General features: G+C 42.4%; 1 protein-coding gene across 4 annotated transcripts in view; it reads right to left on the reverse strand.

Moving 5' to 3' along the window:
• Positions 1-4405: 4405 nt before the first annotated feature.
• Positions 4406-21152, reverse strand: part of PDXK (pyridoxal kinase) — a 91265-nt gene continuing 74518 nt past the window's right edge. For all 4 annotated transcript variants that reach the window (XM_030576688.1, XM_030576689.1, XM_030576696.1 and 1 more), the window contains 6 exons: positions 18623-18708; positions 17694-17739; positions 11678-11789; positions 10495-10631; positions 7031-7097; positions 4406-5968 (listed from right to left, as the gene is read on the reverse strand). In XM_030576688.1, the coding sequence (XP_030432548.1) occupies positions 5856-5968; positions 7031-7097; positions 10495-10631; positions 11678-11789; positions 17694-17739; positions 18623-18708 (561 nt within the window). In that variant the 3' untranslated portion in view covers positions 4406-5855. The remainder of the gene's footprint in view (positions 5969-7030; positions 7098-10494; positions 10632-11677; positions 11790-17693; positions 17740-18622; positions 18709-21152) is intronic.

Consider the following 21152-nt stretch of genomic DNA (forward strand, 5'->3'; position numbering starts at 1 on the left):
TAATATAAATGTGCATAAACTAACCAATTTACCCAAATATTTAAAAGTAAGAGATTTCTAGTTTCAAAGCTCAACAGCTCTTGCAGACTTGAAATGTTAATTTGCTGTGCACAGCAAACAATTTATCTCAGAATGCTGTGGAACAGAAAACTGTCCTCAAATAAAGGGTCTCATTTGTCAATAGTTAACACCAAGAAGAGAGCAGAAAAAGGTATTTTCAAAAGCCATTTTTCTTTTGAAAATATTCTACTCTAAATATTTAATTAATAAATCTGTTCCATTGACTTAAACAGGCATTGAAAGGTACTCCAACAATGAAAAGCTGCAATCTGTTTTAAGAGAAATGATTTGTTTAGTGTTTAAGCTTCAGTCAAGAAACATTTTGGTTTCTAAGTAGGTGGACTATGTGTTAGTTTTATACCAGCGTAAAACAACTTTTTAAAGGGGTATAGGGGAGCCATTGTGTCATTTAATTGGGGGGCACCAATTTCATTTGGCTGAGTGACCAAATCAGCCTTTCTGACTGGAACGGGCATTTTGCAGAAGTGACTTCTTTAATAGAGGAACTCCCATGTTTTTCACTAAACTGGATGTCTGCCTTCTCCCACTCACAGAACGGCCCGAATGTGTAAATTATGCCATGTGGATACAGGCAAGGGGACCTCACCTGGCACTGCACTCCCTTCGATTTCACTACTCAAGAAGCAGACCAAGGAATGAACTGTGGTTCTTGTTCTGGAGCCCCTAATTCCTGACGAGGGCAAAATACTCTCTCACCCTAGTAACACGTACATGGGAATAGAGATGCAGAATGCCAGAGTCACTTTTCAATTGGAACATGTAGGTCTCCCACAGGCAGTTATGGAGCTAAACATCCTCTATAAATCAGTCTAGCATCCTCGAATCACTAATGCCATCTGAGCTTTAACGCTTAACCTTCCAGCAAGTTTCTGCTGCTATGAAAGTTATTCAAAGAAATGCGCAGAAGACAAGCCTAGTATACCTCCCCACCCTTCCCCAATCCTGTGGTTTTATATTGGGACGATTTAGGTGTCCAAATGTGGGCTTTCTCCTTATCCACCCAATCTTTGTATCAGATACTCATAAAATCTTAATCAAATCCACTTACTCAGAACACTGCCGAACTGTTCTTGTTTGGTTTAATTCTGAAATGGTCAACATATTCAAAAATAGGAGCTAACAATTTTTATGCACAATATATTAATGTAGACATTTTTATTACAATCTTTCTTGCCACATATTGTCAAATAAAATAGACTAACACAACCACTCTAACAGACAATGAATTAACATCAACCAATCCAGATACGTATAGGATACTCTTAACAAGGCAGTATTTTTAGCTAGAAACCTTGGTCCTCCAATTTTTTGTATAGTATGTTGATTATTGATTTCTTGCATTTTAAATATAAATCAGCAAATGAACATCTACATTAGCAATTTTAATGCAGATTTTAAAAACATGTATGTATGCCAAGCATGAATAAACTTCCACAACACTTTTTTAAAAAAAAAAAACTTTAAAGTGTTGTTATGCATGTATCTTCCAAGGAAGTCAGCAGAAGTTTTATGCATAAAAAGGTTGGGTTCCAGCCCAGAATAGACTAGATAATTAATTTTTAAGAGAGTTTTGGTCCATTCTGCATAAAGCTCCACAAATAAGTGAAACTATAATAATCAAAATGCCTGCACACAAAGAAGTTCATTACAGAAAATGGGTTCAAACACAATTAGCTCAAGTAACACCAGCATTCCATTTTGTTGACAGATGAAAATCACTGAACAGAATGATTGAATCTACTGCTCTCTGCCAAGTTGCTTGTACCTCTGCAGTCATTAGAGACATTCATTTTAGTTTGAAAGCTTTTCTTTGGATGAGGATCTGCAAGTGGATAAGACTTGACCCCTGTGATAGACTCATTTCCTTTAAATGAATAATGGGGAACTGTGCTAAAGGCCAGAGTGAATACTTCCTAGCTGCTCTGGAAGTACGTGTAATTTCTGTATCAGTGGACTCTTCACGGATGTTATATCCAAGAGAAGAGAAGGGGGAATAAGAATGATTGGATATGATCATGTTGTGTTTGTCCAGTGTGGCACATACAGTTTGTTCTATAAACACTAGGAAAAAGTCTTGCATAACATTTCACTGGTAAAAACGCCTTCAAGTTATATGAATTGCTTTAATGTTTAAAAATACCTTTGTCCATATGTTGTGACTACAATGTACAATGTTACAAGGTAACTACAATGTGCACTTACAGTCAGTTTCTCAATGCTTCTTCAATTATTAGAAATTGAGCCTGCTTCTGCAGCTGATGCATGGCCTGATCTATTTAAAGTCATGGAAAGAATATCATTGACTTCAATGGGAGTTCATTCAGATATCATACGAGCATCTCCCACTGACTTCAACAGAAGATGGTAGAATGCAGTGGCTGCAAATTGCGGCCAGTTCGTAACTGAACTTCTCCAAGTTCTGTTCTGCATTTTTATGTCTTTATTTTCCTTCTGCTTTCTTGTGGTATTGTGTCAGTTCATCACAGATATTAAATGAGAAGGGCATTACTGGAGGGGTGGGGAAGGAGGGGGGTCTGCCTTCCTCTGAAGCATCGGGCACATGCCACTCCTGAGGTCTGAATATCCGATTTAGACCACAGGTCCAAGTTGATATGGCAAATCACAGGTGCCTCTTATTAGCTTGCCTCTGTTCTGCTTCGTAGAAAAATTCATTTTGGCTAAGTTTTACAGATAAAAATTCTGTATTGAATTATTATCATTTAACTTATTAACCTCTTTCATGGAATCTATTATTCCATTTTCCATATTAACCCCTCTCTTTTTCTAGAAGCACAAACCAATGTATATGCTCCTAAACACCAAACGAGACTCCTTTGGTACCATCTTATCGCAAGCTTGCCATAAATATGCTCTCTTGATGGCAAGAAGCTTGGATCTGTATTGTTACTGCTGCTTTTCAAAAAAGAAGAGGATTATGAACCTCTCTCTTTGACCCCCTGACATGAAGAACAGGAATTTCTCACTAAGCTATGGAAAAGTTGAAAATTCTGTAGGGTCTAGTCCTATAAGTTTAACACTGTGAGGCTATTTAAAGAATCATTGTGTGAAGAGATGGAGCAACAGTCTGTTGATCATAGCTTCCCAAGTCTATGGGAATGACTGCAAATGTCAACATGAAATATTATGAGTTTAAAAAAGTGAAATAAAAAAGGTTTATGCTTATAGTTATCCCTGGGGTGGGCTACATGGCCACTACCTGATTAGCATTTGGTAGTGGTAAAAATGTATTTGTATTGAAAAATAAGTAGAAAGTCCTTGGAGTTGTATTACTGAAATATCATTTTTATTTAAAAGTTACTATCTCTAATTTGAAAGTTGATTACATTTCCCATGCAGCTTCCACAGCAAACATTGTATGTTAAAGAGGGCAGTTTTTATGTAATAAAGTTTTTAAACATATGGGAATTAGCCATTATCTCGAAGGAAAACAGCTTTAAACTATTTAAAAATACAGTGCTGAGGACTTTGAATGCTGAACATCAGCCATAAGCTCATGTGCTTAAGGAGGCTTCTATGCTTTATTCAGATTACCAGAATTATTATTGCTAGGAAGTTATTTCATGGTGCAGGTTATTGTAAATTGTGGCAATACAGTCCAGTTTACTAAGTAATTTCTAGGTTCTTTTGTGTATTTCATATGTCAGAAGAGCAAATTTTTAACTTTTAATTGCGGAGTGCATTGGAGATGATAAAGTATTAGCCACTTAGAGCAAAAGCTGAGAGTTCTTAAACTCATTGCAAAATGTATTAGCATCTTGTGTGTTATTTGCTTCAAAGATGCTGAGAGAGATTTAAGACATCTCTTAAAATTGGAAAACTTCCACTCTATTAAAAAGAAAAACATTAAATCTGTTTGGCCTAAAATTAGCGATACCTGTGTAAATTCTCTCCCTGAGTTCTGCTAGTAGAAACAAAATAGGGGGCTTCAATGGCAGAAAGTCTACTTGGATGTTGGATTAACAAAGACTGCAGTAGCACAATCTACCTACAACCCAAGCACTGCTGAGGGACCCAGACCTAGACAGTTGACACAGCTTAGTAACTGGGCAGGGCTGGCCAGAAAGAAGTTTCTGGGAAAGTACCCAGGAAACACACAGATCAAGTGCTTATTCTGGGCAGCCTCAGACACAGGATGGAACTTAAACTGCCTTCCTTTTAGCATCTCCCTCGGTGCACAACTGCTCCCTGCTACTGCAAGAGGATGCAATTTGTATCTGTGTCTCCCAGGATGAACAAATCAAGCTCACAGACTGCATTTTTAGGTTTGGGCATATACATTGGGACATATACATACATTGGGCATATACACTAGGACTCATTCTCAGAGGTGCAGAGAACTTACAATGCCTGTTGAAGTCAAGAGGAGTTGTAGGTGATCAACATCTCTCAGGATTATCCTCACTGCCTAATCAGCACCCAGAATATAGAAATTGTCAAGAAACCCATTCTGAGGGCACTTCAGGGAACAGGATTTTGGTACAAAAAAGTTAACCAATAAAAATTCCCCAGCTGCCTCCATGGAAGGAGGGAAAAAACTAGAACAGGAGGAACTTTATACTGAAGTGCTTTGGTACCATGGATGATAATAAGCAGTTGTATATAGCCTTAGATACATTCGAATATCCTGCAGCACACATTAAAAAAAATGGCTCTTTGTTTTGCAGAGCCAGCATAAAATAATTCAGTAAAATTCAGATCATGAAACTGTCTGAAGAATGGAATTATGAACAAACTAACCCCTCCACTTATGTCTGCAGGCAAGTGTAGGCAACTGTTCACTATTTAGTGCTTTACTGATGAACCTGTTGTACATTTTTGTTAAGCAGGTGCACCCTCTGACGCTTCTAAATTGAACCATCCATAAAGGTTAAAATGCCCTCAACAAATAATGAATGTTGTCAGTATCCCAGTGACTTGCTATTCATTAGACTACTAATAGGGTTACGTTTACAAAAGGTAGCCACATCATCTTCCTTTTTTAAAGAAGCTTTGTCTTGATGTCTTAATAAAAAAGGAATTAAATCTGGTCCCAGAGCTAGAATTACAAATTTCTACTTGGTGCTACTGACTGGCTAATTAGATTAGTAACATTGGTCTTTTCTGGAGTGGAACATGGGGACAAAGTGATGTGGTACTTGTGGTCACTGGAAATAAAGGGATTAGCGCCTATAGAAATTGGAATCACAATTCATTCATAGGCCAGAAACAGGAAAAGTTATTAGCAACATGAAGTTACACTTCAAGACCTCTGCAGAGCATCTAATGCTAAATATCTCCCAATACACAGCCTGAAGTTGTGTGCAATTTCAACCCTACTGAGTTTTGTAGCAGTTGAAATAGTGAATACCACAATAAGCTGCCAAATACCTTCAGCTAAGGGAGTAGGTAGCTAGTGAAATTGGCACTAGATGCTTTGCTACAATATATATGCCAGTCAGTCAGTCATTCCACCAGCAAATTCATACCCAAAGTCTTTGGCAAGGCAGGAACCTGTGTATTCTCTTACCTATGGTACACAGGCTGAGTGAATTTGACAACCATTTTGATACCTGCGAGTAAGTTTTACTAATCACGTTTTTCCCCCTTAAACCAAGCAAGGCCAGCACGTATGTTTGATCGTGGATATCTGCCTATGCAGGGCACTATTTCATGGAAGTCAGGTTTCTGTCACAGATCAAAGGCAAACAGTACAATTTACAGGAAAGAAAAAGAGGACATCAATGCATTGTGCGTTACTGGGAGACATACAGCCTTTATAACTCAGTAGCTTTTATTATTATCTCCGGGTTTTCTATGTCCTTTTTGCTTTGAACCATTCTCAGTTCCAGCTGGGCTGGGCTGGGTTTGTTTCCTTTTCCAGCATGTGCTAAAAGAAGATATTGAAACATCAATAATAAACAAACACACACACAAAGAACGAATAATGTTTCTGTCCTGTCTCCATCATTACTTTTTTCTCTTCTCATCCACTGTGCTACCATTGCCCATTGCCTCCACCAGAGGGTATACAGCACATTGTTGTTTCCCCATCCCCCCATCTCAGGTACTTCTGCAGCTCCACCATTATTTAGAGAGTGCTCCTGAGAAGTTCTGAGGGCCCTCAACTCCTCTTTGGATCTTACTGGGACTTGAGGAAGCTCAATATCTTGTATTCTAGGTGACAGGGACCAGGTTGTGTGGCAGTACAGTAGAACAAGATTACTTATGTACTTCCAGCTGGTGTTTTTAATTCCCCTTCCCAAGAGAAGACAGTTTGAAGAATAATTTATTCAGCTAGCATAAGACAGAAATTCACCACTCAATATTTGAGGAATCAATCCCCGTCCTAACATACACAGAAAAGGGAAACTGAGGCAGCTGGTGCATCCAAAAACGGAAAAAGGTGAGGCTCTCTTGTCCATGACACTCAGCATTTTCCTCAAATTCTCCCACTCAGGGCCGGCTCCAGGCACCAGTGCAGCAAGCAGGTGCTTGGGGCGGCCAATGGGAAGGGTCAGCACATCCAGCTCTTCAGCAGCAACTCGGCGGCGAGTCCCTCAGTCCCTCTTGGAGGGAAGGACCAACCGCCGAATTGCTGCCGAAGAATGAAGCGGCGGCAACAGAAGTGCCAATTGCGGCCTTTTTTTTTTTTCCCCCACCGCTTGGGGCAGCAAAAACGCTGGAGCTGGCCCTGCTCCCACTCTTGCTCTAATAGTAATGCAGTCCCACCACAGGTGCAACACTATTATCAACTGGCCAGTGCATTTTTACCACTGTTAGGGTTAGAGGACACAGCAGTAAAAACATCGGTGCTAGAATTCCCTAATTCTGTTCTGTGGATGTAGTCTAATAATAGGCCATATTTAGTGCTGAAAACAACTTTCCAGAATGTTTATTCCAATGAGGATGTGAACAGAGTAAATTCAGGAACAGAGTGTAAAATGATTACCCTTTGCACACTTGATGGTCCTTTGCAGAACATGCTGCATAGCTGATACAGTCTTTTCACATGCCACCTGCAATTAAATATACATATATGTTTAGGCTTACCAACATTCCAATCATAAGAACATAAAAATGGCCATATTGGGTCAGACCAAAGGTCCATCCAGCCCAGTATCCTGTCTACTGACAGTGGCCAATGCCAGGTGCCCCAGAGGGAGTGAACCTAACGGGTAATGATCAAGTGATCTCTCTCCTGCCATCCATCTCCACCCTCTGACAAACAGAGGCTAGGGACACTATTCCTTACCCATCCTGGCTAATAGCCATTAATGAACTTATCCTCCATGAATTTATCTAGTTCTCTTTTAAACCCTGTTACAGTCCTAGCCTTCACAACGTTCTCAGGCAAGGAGTTCCACAGGTTGATTGTGTGCTGTGTGCAGAATAACTTCCTTTTATTTGTTTTAAACCTGCTGCCCATTAATTTCGTTTAGTGACCCCTAATTCTTATATTATGGGAACAAGTAAATAACTTTTCCTTATTCACTTTCTCCACACTACTCATGATTTTATATACCTCTATCATATTCCCCCTTAGTCTCCTTTTCCAAGCTGAAAAGTCCTAGCCTCTTTAATCTCTCGTCATATGGGACCCATTCCAAACCCGTAATGATTTTAGTTGCCCTTCACTGAACCTTTTCTAATGCCAGTATATCTTTTTTGAGATGAGGAGACCACATCTGTATGCAGTATTCAAGATGTGGGCGTATCATGGATTTATATAAGGGCAATAAGATATTCTTCATCTTATTCTCTATCCCTTTTTTAATGATTCCTAACATCCTGTTTACTTTTCTGACTGCCGCTGCACACTATGTGGACTTCTTCAGAGAACTATCCACAATGACTTCAAGATCTCTTTCCTGATTAGCTGTAGCTAAATTAGCCCCCATCATATTGTACGCATAGTTGGGGTTATTTTTTTCTAATGTGCATTACTTTACATTTATCCACATTAAATTTCATTTCCCATTTTGTTGCCCAATCACTTAGTTTTGTGAGATCTTTTTGAAGTTCTTCACAGTCTGCTTTGGTCTTAACTATCTTAAGCAGTTTAGTATCATCTGTAAACTTTGCCACCTCACTGTTTACCCCTTTCTCCAGATCATTTATGAATAAGTTGAATAGGACTGGTCCTAGGACTGACCCTTGGAGAACACCACTAGTTACCCCTCTCCATTCTGAAAATTTACCATTTATTCCTACCCTTTGTTCCCTGTCTTTTAACCAGTTCTCAATCCATGAAAGGATCTTCCCTCTTATCACATGACAACTTAATTTACGTAAGAGGCTTTGGTGAGGGACCTTGTCAAAGGCTTTCTGGAAATCTAAGTACACTATGTCCACTGGATCCCCCTTGTCCACATGTTTGTTGACCCCTTCAGAGAACTCTAATAGATTAGTAAGACATGATTTCCCTTTACAGAAACCATGTTGACTTTTGCCTAACAATTTATGTTCTTCTATGTGTCTGTCAATTTTAATAATTAATACTTCTGCAATTTCACATCTGAGTTCTTTCAGAACTCTTGGGTGAATGCCATCTGGTCCCGGTGACTTGTTACTGTTAAGTTCGCTTAATTCCAAAACCTCCTCTAGTGACACTTCAATCTATGACAATTTCTCAGATTTGTCACCTACAAAGGACGGCTCAGGTTTGGGAATCTCTTTAACATCCTCAGCTGTGAAGGCTGAAGCAAAGAATTCATTTGGTTTCTCTGCAATGACTTTATCGTCTTTAAGCGCTCCTTTTGTATCTTGATCGTCCAGGGACCCTACTGGTTGTTTAGCAGGCTTCCTGCTTCTGATGTACTTAAAAAATATTTGGTTATTATGTTTTGAGATTTTGGTTGGCTGTTCTTCAAACTCCTTTTTGGCTTTTCTTATTACGTTTTTACATTTTAATTTGGCAGTGTTTATGCTCCTTTCTATTTACCTCACTAGGATTTGACTTTCACTTTTTAAAAGATGCCTTTTTATCTCTCACTGCTTCTTTTACATGATTGTTAAGCCATGTGGGCTCTTTTTTAGTTCTTTTACTGCGTTTTTTAATTTGGGGTATACAATTAAGTTGGGCCTCCATTATGGTGTCTTGAAAAGTATCCATGCAGCTTGCTGGGATTTCACTCTAGTCACTGTACCTTTTAACTTCTGTTTAACTAACCTTCTCATTTTTGCATAGTTCTCCCTTATGAAATTAAACGCCACAGTGTTGGCTGTTGAGATGTTCTTCCCATCACAGGGATGTTAAATGTTATTATATTATGGTCACTATTTGCAAGCGGTCCTGTTATAGTTACCTCTTGGACCAGCTCCTGCGCTCCACTCAGGATTAAATCTAGAGTTGCCTCTCCCCTTGTGGGTTTCTGTACCAGCTGCTCCAAGAAGCAGTCATTTAAAGTATCGAGAAATTTTGTCTCTGCATTTTGTCCTGAGGTGACATGTACGCAGTCAATACGGGGATAATTGAAATGCCCCCACTATTATTGAGTTATTTATTTTGATAGCCTCTCTAATTTCCCTTAGCATTTCATCATCACTATCACTGTCCTGATCAGGTGGTCAATAATAGATCCCTAATGTTATATTTTTATTAGAGCATAGAATTACTATCCATAGAGATTCTATGGAACATGTGGATTCATTTAAGATTTTTACTTTATTTGATTCTACATTTTCTTTCACAGACAGTGCCACTCCCTCCCCCACCCCCGCCCCCAGTCACCCAAGTTAGTCACAGTGCTTTGGACCACAATGTTCAGAGGCCAACTTGATTGATCCGAAGGTTAACAAGAGTCAATGAGTTGTTTTTTCTCAACTCTATAAGGCACATACAAGTTGCAGCTGAATTTAATGCATAGTGTAAAAAGCTGTAGAATCTCTCAATAACTAGGAGCAAAAGGATCCAAATTATGGACACAGTCTCCAAAATTAATAAGTAAGAAAGCATCAGCGCACAGGACTCTTATTCTGATAAGTGCCAGTACTGTAAAAATCAGTTATGAACCAATGATAAAAACCAAATATTTTTAAATTTATAGAGTATCTTTGATTTGGTAGAATCCCCAAATACTTTTACAGACTGTGCAGAGAAAGACACCTCATCAGCCATCACTGAAATGCAATCACCCAAGCAACACTACTAAAAAATTAGTGGGTTTCTGGGGGGAGAGAGGAGGGAACTGTATCTATATGGGACATTTTTAAGTATGTATAATATTAAGAGTCCCAGAGATGAAATTTGGTCAGTGGAATAGCTCACACTCTTGCAAGAAGTGTTATTCTGTATTCCAAATATTGTCTAGCCTGCATTCTGTATCTATATTCTGGGGACTAACAATAATAAAATGAAAGAAGTCGTTTATTAAAGCAGTTTCCTGCCAAAAAAAAGAAAATCCTCTCTCACACCTTAAGATTATTTGGATGTTTGTGGGTCCAGGCCAAGAGCATCGCAGCAAACAAGTCTCCAGTTCCAACGAAATCAGCATCCACTTTAGGAGACTCCATTCGAATTCTCTGGGTCACCTTGGTGCCATCCGCTCTAGCTGGAAGGCAGACATACAGTTAAGAAAAAGAACCTCTCCCTGCAATTAATACAATACTTACTAAAATTTAAAGGGCAATTATTACTGTAGTGCTTGACACTTTAAGTCAGCAGTTTTTTTGGAGGATCTTAAAAAATTTGAAACTATATATCAGCTCTTCAAACTATTTTTCTCCAAACTTTGCCCCTTTGGGAGGCACATCTGCAGCGTGAGTGCTACACATAATTTGGAAGAGCCGGCTAACACCAACATCTTCCATACAGGAGTCCAAGCCACAGCATGCACAGGTCCAAGCATGTATTTCTCCATCTTGACCTATTGGCAGCTGGTTCGGTAAGGATAGTGAATCTGGAAGCTGCTTAAACCAAGATGAAGCATTACGTGCTGGAACATTTAGTATCTCCAGGTTGCACTTCGGTTTTAAATGTAAGAGCAGTCACAGGCCGCAATGGAGAACAGTGCAATCTGTACCTGACCCATGATTACAACTACATTAAAAAAAAGCAGCTTATGGTCCATTTAGTAGAATAGAATTTTTAGGTGGTGCCAAGAAACATCAATTGGTTCTACATGAGGTCTGTATTTCTTAAGTAATAATCCAACTTGTTTCTTTTGGCAGCCCAGCATGCAATCTCTATATTTACATCTCATAGGTAAAAAAGAAAGTAGGATTATTCACCATCCTGCTCAACAGCACTCCTTTAATATGAGAGCATTTAAACAATTTACCGAGCACAGACAGTGCTTGGTGCTATCAGAAGACGGGAGAGACATGGGGAGAAAAAAGGATTAGGAAAGAAAGAAACAAATTGTTCCTGTCCAGTTTGTTTACAATCTATTTTCATCAAGAGGACAGTGCGATTTTTCTTCTTCACTGACAAACATCTTAAGTTTCCATCTTCCCACCACACCACCACTGCAGGCGCCTGAATCCGTATGATTGAGCTGTTCCCATGTACTCCAGGCTGTTTTAATGGAGTGATTTATTTTTAAATCAACAGAAACAAATCGAGCGAGCTGTTTGATAAAACAAGACCATGACTTACTTTTCCTTTGGCTCCCTAGTGCAATTAGGAAGTCACTTCCCAGAGAACCCTGTAGGTCTGAGCTTGTGATCACTACTGTCTCTGGTCCCATAGCATGAAGCATATCCATTACCTTCCCAGGCACAAAATGACAAGAACTAGTTATTACGTGTTACTGATAAATGGCAGCAGTCATTGAGCACAGCTCCATTAATAATGCTGAAGAACAGTTTTGTTGAATACTTAAAAACTTCATTGCAACCCTCATAAAGATTAAGTAGTTTCCTCTCAAACAACTAATTTAAAATATTAGGATTAGATTTAGAAATCTATAACATTTATGCACTTATTACAATATATTAAGTTTCTCTGTATTATTTTCAGATCTTCTTCCTATACCATGAGTTCAACTGTACGGGCTTCCAAAGAGGAGAGCAAAACCGTAAGTAATAAGAAACTTCTAATCATGTGGGGTTTGTGCTCCCCCCTCCGCCACACACACACAAAAAGTTCCACAATTTAAGATCTTATTAGATGGGGGAGAGTGAATCCACATAAACATGTGTGAGAGCGCTAGTGTCTTGTAATAGTTAATAGGATTCTGACACCTCAGTTGCTAGAGAAGTTGTTACACTGAACTATAATGACAGAATGACTTATATAGCCATCATCATAAGAGTGAAAAATAATAATAATACATTTAATAAGGCTTAAATAAAGGGAATTTATCTGAGCTTCTCATGTAAATGTTTCTCAATCTCCTTCTCATTTTGGAACGTAGGTACCGTATGTTTCAAAGGCATGTTTGTATTTGCAGATGATGTGTACGTGTCTAACATTTTAGGTATATTCCCCCCTCTAAGCATTTCTCACCAGAAATCAAAATCCCTCTCTTTGACTCTACAATTGGCTGGTGTGGAAGTGATTTTCATTACACGAAGAATGGATGGCTTCAGTACTGGATTTTAGCATAAAAAGCAGATATAACAAATAAATTCCCCTAGAAGAAATCCTCTCAGCCTAGCTATGACTCATGAGCGGCTGAATAATAAGGGCTTACTTCTCTTATTTCTGTTCTGTATTACCTTCCTTTCTTGTCTGAGCTTCAAAGTTATTTCTCAACTGTCAACTTCCTAACACACACAGAGTTGGTAAAAATCAGTAACTCCACCAACTGGTGCTGGTGCATTGAATCTATGAGGTGATGGCATGTCCATTTTCATTCCATATTAAATGTTTCACCAGGGTTTCTAATATTCTTGTACTATCTCGATCAAAATTTAAAAAATTATGAAAAGTGAAAAAAACCTGAAAAGTCCTCTCCAACAGAGACTTGGCTGTACCCTATAAATAGATGCCCCTGCTCAGGAACCAGTCAATGGCATTACTGATGTTATCAGACCAGTACATACATACTGTGATCTCTCACTGTGCGCAAGAATTCAGAGACCATGGAATAGTAATTCTGAGAACTGGTTTATAAATGGTCTTTTAAAAGGGGAAAGCAAGTGGATTGCATCTGAGGCAGAGCTGTTTCTAATAGCAACCCCCTTCATAATTTTCCATGAGGCATCAGTTGTGCAACGCTTTTATACAAGGTTATAACATGGTGACCCCATGATTGCCTAACAATGGTCAGTACTTGATTGCTAGGTGCATGGGGTTTCCACTCTACTTGGACGACTATCTGACTGATGTAGCAAAGTAATAGAATGAAGATTTTTCCGTCTTTGAAGAGTGAACAACTACCTGGCTTAGGGCCAGATCTTCACTACAAAGGAAGTCCCAACAAGGCAGACCCAGCACAGTTAAACATTCAGGTTGCAGTTCTAGTGCAGAAGAGAGAATTCTGACTAGCATGGTCATTCCAAGGCAGGTTTATTTAAGACTCTAGCATGATTTATTCACCTCTACAATAACACCAGACCATGTATAATTGTGTCAGGGGATTATACAGTGTTGCCATTGCTCTCACTATTAGAGCTGGCTAGGTAACATTAATTCCATTTTGGAAAAAGTTTCAAGGTTTCAAAAACTGTTTTCATTTTGTCTTCAAGCCTGGGTGGGGGAGGGGGGTGGTGATGAGACTCCCCACCCCAAGCTTTCCAGAATAGCCAATTGCCATGTGGTTAAGGCACTCACTTAACGTGTGGGAGGCCCAAGTTCAAGTCCCTGCTCTGCCTGATTCAAAGCAGGGTGCCCTAACTACAAGTTATTTGGGGGTCACTCTCTCTTCCCTCCCCACCGACCTGAGAAAGCTTCCCAACTCAATTGTCATGAAAACAGAAACATTTCTGTGAAAAGTGTGTTTTGATTAATCGGTTTTTCTAATGAAAACAAAAACATTTTGTCAAAAAATTCCCAACCAGCTCTACTTGCTCTGCACTTGAGGTAAAACCCTGGCCCTACTGTTGACTTAATTCCCATTGACTTGAGTGGGGCCAGGATTCCAGCCTTGGTCTTTGCTGTACAGAAGAGATCATGTGGAACAGACCCTGTGTGCTGCAGGCAGCTGAGGAAAAACATGGCCAGAAGGAAAAAAAAAAATCCTACAAGAAATTGGTTTTCAAATGGATAAGGTTTGTTTATTACTACATTGTCGCCTCCCTGGTTGAGACTTCATTGTTTTTGAGAGATTTTTATCAGGCCATGTCTACATCTAAAATTTTGCAGCGCTGGTTGTTACAGCTGTATTAGTACAGCTGTATAGGGCCAGCGCTGCAGAGTGGCCACACTTACAGCAACCAGCGCTGCAAGTGGTGTTAGATGTGGCCACACTGCAGCGCTGTTGGGCGGCTTCAAGGGGGGTTCCGGGAACGCGAGAGCAAACCGGGGAAGGAGACCAGCTTCGCCGCGGTTTGCTCTCGCGTTCCCGGAGCCACCCTGCAAACCGCAGGGAAGGAGACCTGCTTGTTCGGGGTTCCGGGAACGAGAGAGCAAACCGGGAAAGGAGACCAGCTTCGCCGCGGTTTGCTCTCGCGTTCCCGGAGCCACCCAGCAAACGCAGGGAAGGAGACCTGCTTGCTCGGGGTTCCGGCAACGAGAGAGCAAGCCGGGGAAGGAGACCAGCTTCGCCGCGGTTTGCTCTCGCGTTCCCGGAGCCACCCTGCAAACCGCAGGGAAGGAGACCTGCTTGTTCGGGGTTCCAGGAACGAGAGAGCAAACCGGGAAAGGAGACCAGCTTCACCGCGGTTTGCTCTCGCGTTCCCGGAGCCACCCAGCAAACGCAGGGAAGGAGACCTGCTTGCTCGGGTTTCCGGGAACGAGAGAGCAAGCCGGGGAAGGAGACCAGCTTCGCCGCGGCTTGCTCTCGCGTTCCCGGAGCCACCCTGCAAACCGCAGGGAAGGAGACCTGCTTGCTCGGGGTTCCGGGAACGAGAGAGCAAGCCGGGGAAGGAGACCAGCTTCGCCGCGGTTTGCTCTCTCGTTCCCCGAACCGCCGAGCAAGCGGTTCTCCTTCCCTGCGGTTTGCAGGGTGGCTCCGGGAACGCGAGAGCAAACCGCGGCGAAGCTGGTCTCCTTTCCCGGTTTGCTCTCTCGTTCCCCGAACCGCCGAGCAAGCGGTTCTCCTTCCCTGCGGTTTGCAGGGTGGCTCCGGGAACGAGAGAGCAAACCGGGAAAGGAGACCAGCTTCGCCGCGGTTTGCTCTCGCGTTCCCGGAGCCACCCTGCAAACCGCAGGGAAGGAGACCTGCTTGCTCGGGGTTCCGGGAACGAGAGAGCAAACCGGGAAAGGAGACCAGCTTGATTACCAGAGGCTTCCTCGTTCCACGGAGGTCAAGAAAAGCGCTGGTAAGTGTCTACATTGGATTACCAGCGCTGGATCACCAGCGCTGGATCCTCTACACCCAGACAAAACGGGAGTACGGCCAGCGCTGCAAACAGGGAGTTGCAGCGCTGGTGATGCCCTGCAGATGTGTACACCTTCAAAGTTGCAGCGCTGTAACTCCCTCACCAGCGCTGCAACTTTCTGATGTAGACAAGAGCTCAGTAAATAAGGGTCAGCATCCAGCAATCACATTGCTTGGAAGAGAATTCATTTGAAAAACAGTTACTGAGTAGCATATTATCATCATTCTTGTGTAGGACTGGAACGTTCAGACTGAAACTAATGGCTTGTAAGCGTGACTAGCAGCATAACCACTCCACGCTACTCAGGGTATGTCTAGTCCAGGTGCGATAAATTGACCCCGAGTGCTCTCCCATCGACTACTGTACTCCACCACCGAAAGAGGCGCAGGCAGAGTCGATGCGGGAGCAGCAGCAGTCGACTCACCGCAGTGAAGACACCGTGGTGAGTAGATCTAAGTATGTCGACTTCAGCTACGTTATTGACATAGCTGAAGTTGCGTAACTTAGATCGATCCCCCCAGTGTAGACTAGGCCTTAGGCTCTTAATTCCATTGATGAGAATAGCAAAGACGCTGTTATAATTAGTGGTGAGTAGCATAAGGGGTATCCCCTGGATAGGGCACACTGGGGGATGCAAAACAGGAATAAAAGTAAGAATGTCTGATTTTTTGAGCTGCTTTCTGCTGGGGGGGAAAAAAACAAAACAAATCAGCAACTGACATTCAGATGGCTTTGCTGGAGGAAAAACTGCAAATATCACGGCTGCTGTAAGTTCTCTACTATCCTGGGCGTCAGCATGACCACTGGAATACAATTTTCAGATCAACATTAAAAAAAGGTGAAAAATCAAATCAGGAGAAATAATTCCAGAGTCTTTTACTGAAGGATTCAATTGTATTCACAGAAAGGAAGCATGTGTTAGAATAGAACTGAGCCCCTCAAGTCAACATTACATCAAATTCTTAGTTTTACACTTCAGGGTTCCAACCCTGCAGACTTCAGCGTTTGTTTAGCTTGCATAAGAATGAGAGGATTTAACCCTACAAGGACAAATCCTTACTGTAGAACGGGATGTTTGTGAAATCGGCAGCTTCTAAGGGTACGTCTACACTACCTGCCGGACTGGTGGGTAGTGATCGATCTATCAGGGATCGATTTATCGCATGTAGTGTAGATGCGATAAATCGATCCCGATCGCCCTCCCATCGACTGCTGAACTCCAGCTCGGCGAGAGGCAGAAGCAAAGTCGATATGGGAGCCGCAGCGTGCCGCGAGGATGCGAAGTAATTTCAATTCGAACTCAGATGCATCGACTTCAGCTACGCTATTCTCGTAGTTGAAGTTGTGTATCTTAGATCAATCCCCATCCCAGTGTAGACCAGGCCTAACACTGTCAGATCATGATGCTAGCTTTCACAGAACAAGGTTCAGGTTCCTCTGTGCCTGCTGTTTGGAAGTGTCTGAAGACCATAACTGCAGCCTGGCTGCTTGTCCTCTGCTCTACTGGAGTGAGCACCACAAGCCCCATCCTGCTGCCCAGCTCTCTGGATAGTAACACCCAGCCCCTCTAAAAGTTAATGTTAAGAACCTTCCAGCCGCAGCTACCTACAGCAGAATAGTACCCAGAGCCCAACTCTTCCAGCACACAGTTTCCTCAGTGCTGTTCCCTGCGGCACTGCAGAGCTTGCTGGTAACTTTTTCCTCTCTAGCAAGCCCTTTGGCAGAGTGAAAGCTGGCCATGCTAGCCCTGCAGTCTTGCTATCACAGTAGTCTCATGCTGGCAGCAGGGGGAGCAGCTAGCACACCACATCAGACATTTGAAAGAAGAGTATGGGTTTTCATCTTAATTAATGCATTTCTCCATGACTGGCAGTGTGATCATTTATAATATATGGCGGCTCCTTCACCTTCCACCCCATCCTTACATCTCAGTGGCATTAAGTCCACAGTGCTCTATTTAATATCATTGTTGTGGTTTTATTTATGTCTTTTAAAAAAGATTTTCTTCAACATTCCAACACTAACTATAAAAAGTTTTCTGTGCATGAAGTGTGACCTGAATCACTACAGCTTTGCAGAGAAATTACAGAGAAGGAGAGACGGCAGGCTATATGCAAGCTTTAAGGACACAAATTATAAACTACAAAATTGCAGTCATACTTCTGGACACACACACACCTACATACCTCTAAAGCTTCTTTTTCTGTGTGGATCTTTCTGCCGGTGAGCAACCTGGAAATCAAGAAAGAAGATTAAAAAGCATATAAACTATGTACAATCACTGTTTGCTTTCCTCACCAGGATTAAGTCTCTGAATAGATGGTATCTTGTTTACAAGAGGGCCTGAGCAAATCATTGACTATATAAAATAGCATGTAGTACCAGACTGTCTTTCAATGTCTTTTGCATACAACAGATAAAATTTCATATCTTATTGTCAACTGACTAAAATTTAAAATGCTCTGTACATGAAACCAATGGGTGGTCTAAGTTATGTTGCAGTGAATTGTCTGCATCACAAATACCACCACTTCACAACTCATTTTTCCATCTCCCATGATGAATCAAAAACATGGGACTCTCTCAGAAAAAGAGGTAAGACCATGATGCATCATTGAGATTTAAACTGATCAGGGAGCCTAGCCCAGAGAGGAGAAGGGGATCATGAGGTGTTCTTATGGTATTTCCAAAGCCAACTATTTCGGTTTTCAGACAGACTATTCGGGGGAAAAAACAAAACAAAAATCAAAAACTGGAAAAAAAATCATTTTTTTGCACCGGGAAGGTGGTGGGAGACAAAAATATTTTCCAACAAGCTTCAGATGTGACCTCTGGACACAGTCAATTAAAAGTAACAATAAAATTCAGATGTTTAAGAAAATAGGATATTTTGGGGAGTTATTATTTAAAAAGGTGAAATTAAACTTTTTTTTTTAAAACAAGCAATCTCCAAGATTTACTAAAAAGCTACATTTAAAAACTTTTTTAAAAAAAGTAACAAAACCCATAAACACAAACAAAAGCCAACTTAAGAAGTATAATGGGAGGAAGGGGGCTCATTTGTTCCTGCTTTTAGCCCCAGATTTACCAAGCATTAAAAGAAACAAGTACTTACTCAGCCTCAAACTGATTAGGAGTTATTATATCTGCAACGGGTACAACTCTGTCCCTGTAGACTGGGAGAAGCTCCTTTGGCACATACTGAAAAAGAACAGGAAAATGACAATGAACTCTGCCAGAAATTACTTTGGAAGTTGCAGGGGTCATTTTCCTTCATTTAAATTTGATTTTCATACATTAACATGCATTCTCTAACCTAGTGGACTATTCAGTTTCCAACCTGCAGGAGTATTTAGAAGTTAGAGCAATAAGTGGAGTCATAACTCCTGGCTTCTCTTCCTAGCTTTGCAACTGACTTGTTATGCGACTTTGGAAGAGTCCTTTAACCTCTCCGTGTCTCAGTTTCTCACCTCTGTTAAATGAGGAATTATTCTCCACCTGGCATGGTGGTTGTAAGAATAACTTCATTTATGTGGGCTGGTAGGGGCCACCAAAGATTCCTGGCTCAAAAACACTTTCCAAAAAAACAAAAAAACCCAACCAACCAACCAAAAAAAAAGTTAGTTATAACCATTACTTTTTATCTTGTACAGTGACTATTTATCTTTGAGACATGTTGTACACATATACCTTCCACTGTACCCAGTACTCTTGACATAGAGACTTTTAGTCAGCAGTGCTGTTGGGGTAGTGCACACACCAGCCCATGTGTCCTTGTGCCTACAAACAAGGGCATAAAGGGAGGCAACTCCAACCTCCCCTCAGTTCCTTCTCACCGGTATCTTGGCAACATTAGTCTCAGAAGGAGCAGGGAAGAAGGGTGAGTCATGGGATATCTCCACATCTCCAACAGTTACTGTACAGAGAAGTAACCTTTTTTCCTCTGAGTGGTTGTGCACTTCAGGTGATTCCCAAGCACTGCTCCTTCAGGTGGTGGGAGTTTGGCGTCTACTTGAATGATGACTGTAAAACGGAAGCTATTCTGACGGCATAGTGCTTAGCAAATGTGTAGACAGAGGACCACATTGCTGTTCCACAAATGTCCACAACTGGGATGTTGGGAGGAAAGCCCACCAGCACCTCAGGTTAAATGGTCAACAGCATCAGTGCCCTCTGCCCCCTCTCCTTCCCCCAGGGGCCGCAGGAACGTGGTGCTGGCCACTTCTGGCAGTGGTGCAGGGCCAGGGCAGGCAGGCAGGGAGCCTGCGACAGCCTCACTGTGTGCCGCTGCCACCCTAGAGCCACTCCAGGTTAGTGGTGCCGGGCCAGAGCCAGCACCCCTCTGTCACCCCGCACCTCAACCCCCTGCCCTGAGCCCCCTAACTCCCTGCTTGAGCCTCTTGCCACACCCCTCCTGCACTGCAACCCCCTGCCCTGAGCCCCCTGCCACTCCCCACATCCCTCTTGCACCTGAACCCCTTGCCTGAGCCCCTTCCTGCGCACCACATCCCCTCCCATACCCTGCACTCCCTCCCGCACCCCAATCTCCTGCCCCAGCCCTACATTCATGGCCCTGCATGCAATTTCCCCATACAAAGGTGGCCCTCAGGCCAAAAAGCCCTGCTATATCACATGAAATGCTGCAGCTGGAGTTCCTGTGTGAGTGCAAGGAGCCCTTCTTCCATCTTGATGCAGTCATTACTTTCCAAGGGCTGGAGTTATAGCAGCCTTGGAGTATGGCTTCAGGGAAGAAGAATGACTTTTCTCTCTGGAGGTCTATTGTCTTCAGCCAGTTCTCATGGCGGAGGGGACAGAATCTGAAGAGCCAGGCCCCTCTGGGACTGAGAAAGCTGAGTACTCCTCCTCCAGAGGGGCCTGGATCACAGGCCAGGCACATGGATTTCTCCATGAGGTAATTTGTACCTAAACAGACTTGTGTGTTCTCCTAGTCAAGGAGTTGCAGATGCTGCACTTGTCCCTGATATGCTCTTCATCATGTCTAATGAAGAAGACATTGTTCACGTTCGTAACAGCTTCCTATGAAGGGCAGTATTTAAAACCTGGGGACATGTAAAGCTAGTACCAGAGTACAACCCTAGGAACAAGAAAAACAGAAGTTATCCCTTCAGGGAGAAAATCAAAGAAAACACTAAAACTACTTATTTATACTAAGCCTAAACAAGTGGTGACCACTCAGTCAATCGCGATCAATTGGTCAATCCTGGAGACTCTCTCAGTCAATCACGATCTCCGGCTGCGCAGCAGGGCTGCTGTTAAGGCAGACTCGCTGCCTGCCCCGGCTCCACATCATTCCCAGAAGCAGCCAGCACGACCCCGTGACCCCGGGGGGGAGGAAGGGCCTCTGCATACTGCTCCTGCCTGCAAGCACCACCCCCGCAATTCCCATTGGCTGGAAATGGGGAACTGTGGCCCATGGGAGCCGCGGGGGCAGTGCTCACAGAGATGGGCAGCGTGTAGAGCCCTTCTCCACTCCACTCCCCAGGGGCTGCAGGCATGCACTGGCTCCTTCTGGGAGCAGCATGGGGCCAGGGCAGGCAGAAAGCCTGCCTTAGCCCTGCTGCGCTGCCGTCTGGGAGCTGCCTGAGGTAAGTGCTACCCGGCTGGAGGCCGCACCCCAAGCCCCA

Source organism: Gopherus evgoodei, chromosome 1 (genome assembly GCF_007399415.2).
Source record: "Gopherus evgoodei ecotype Sinaloan lineage chromosome 1, rGopEvg1_v1.p, whole genome shotgun sequence".
Lineage (NCBI taxonomy): Eukaryota > Metazoa > Chordata > Testudines > Testudinidae > Gopherus > Gopherus evgoodei.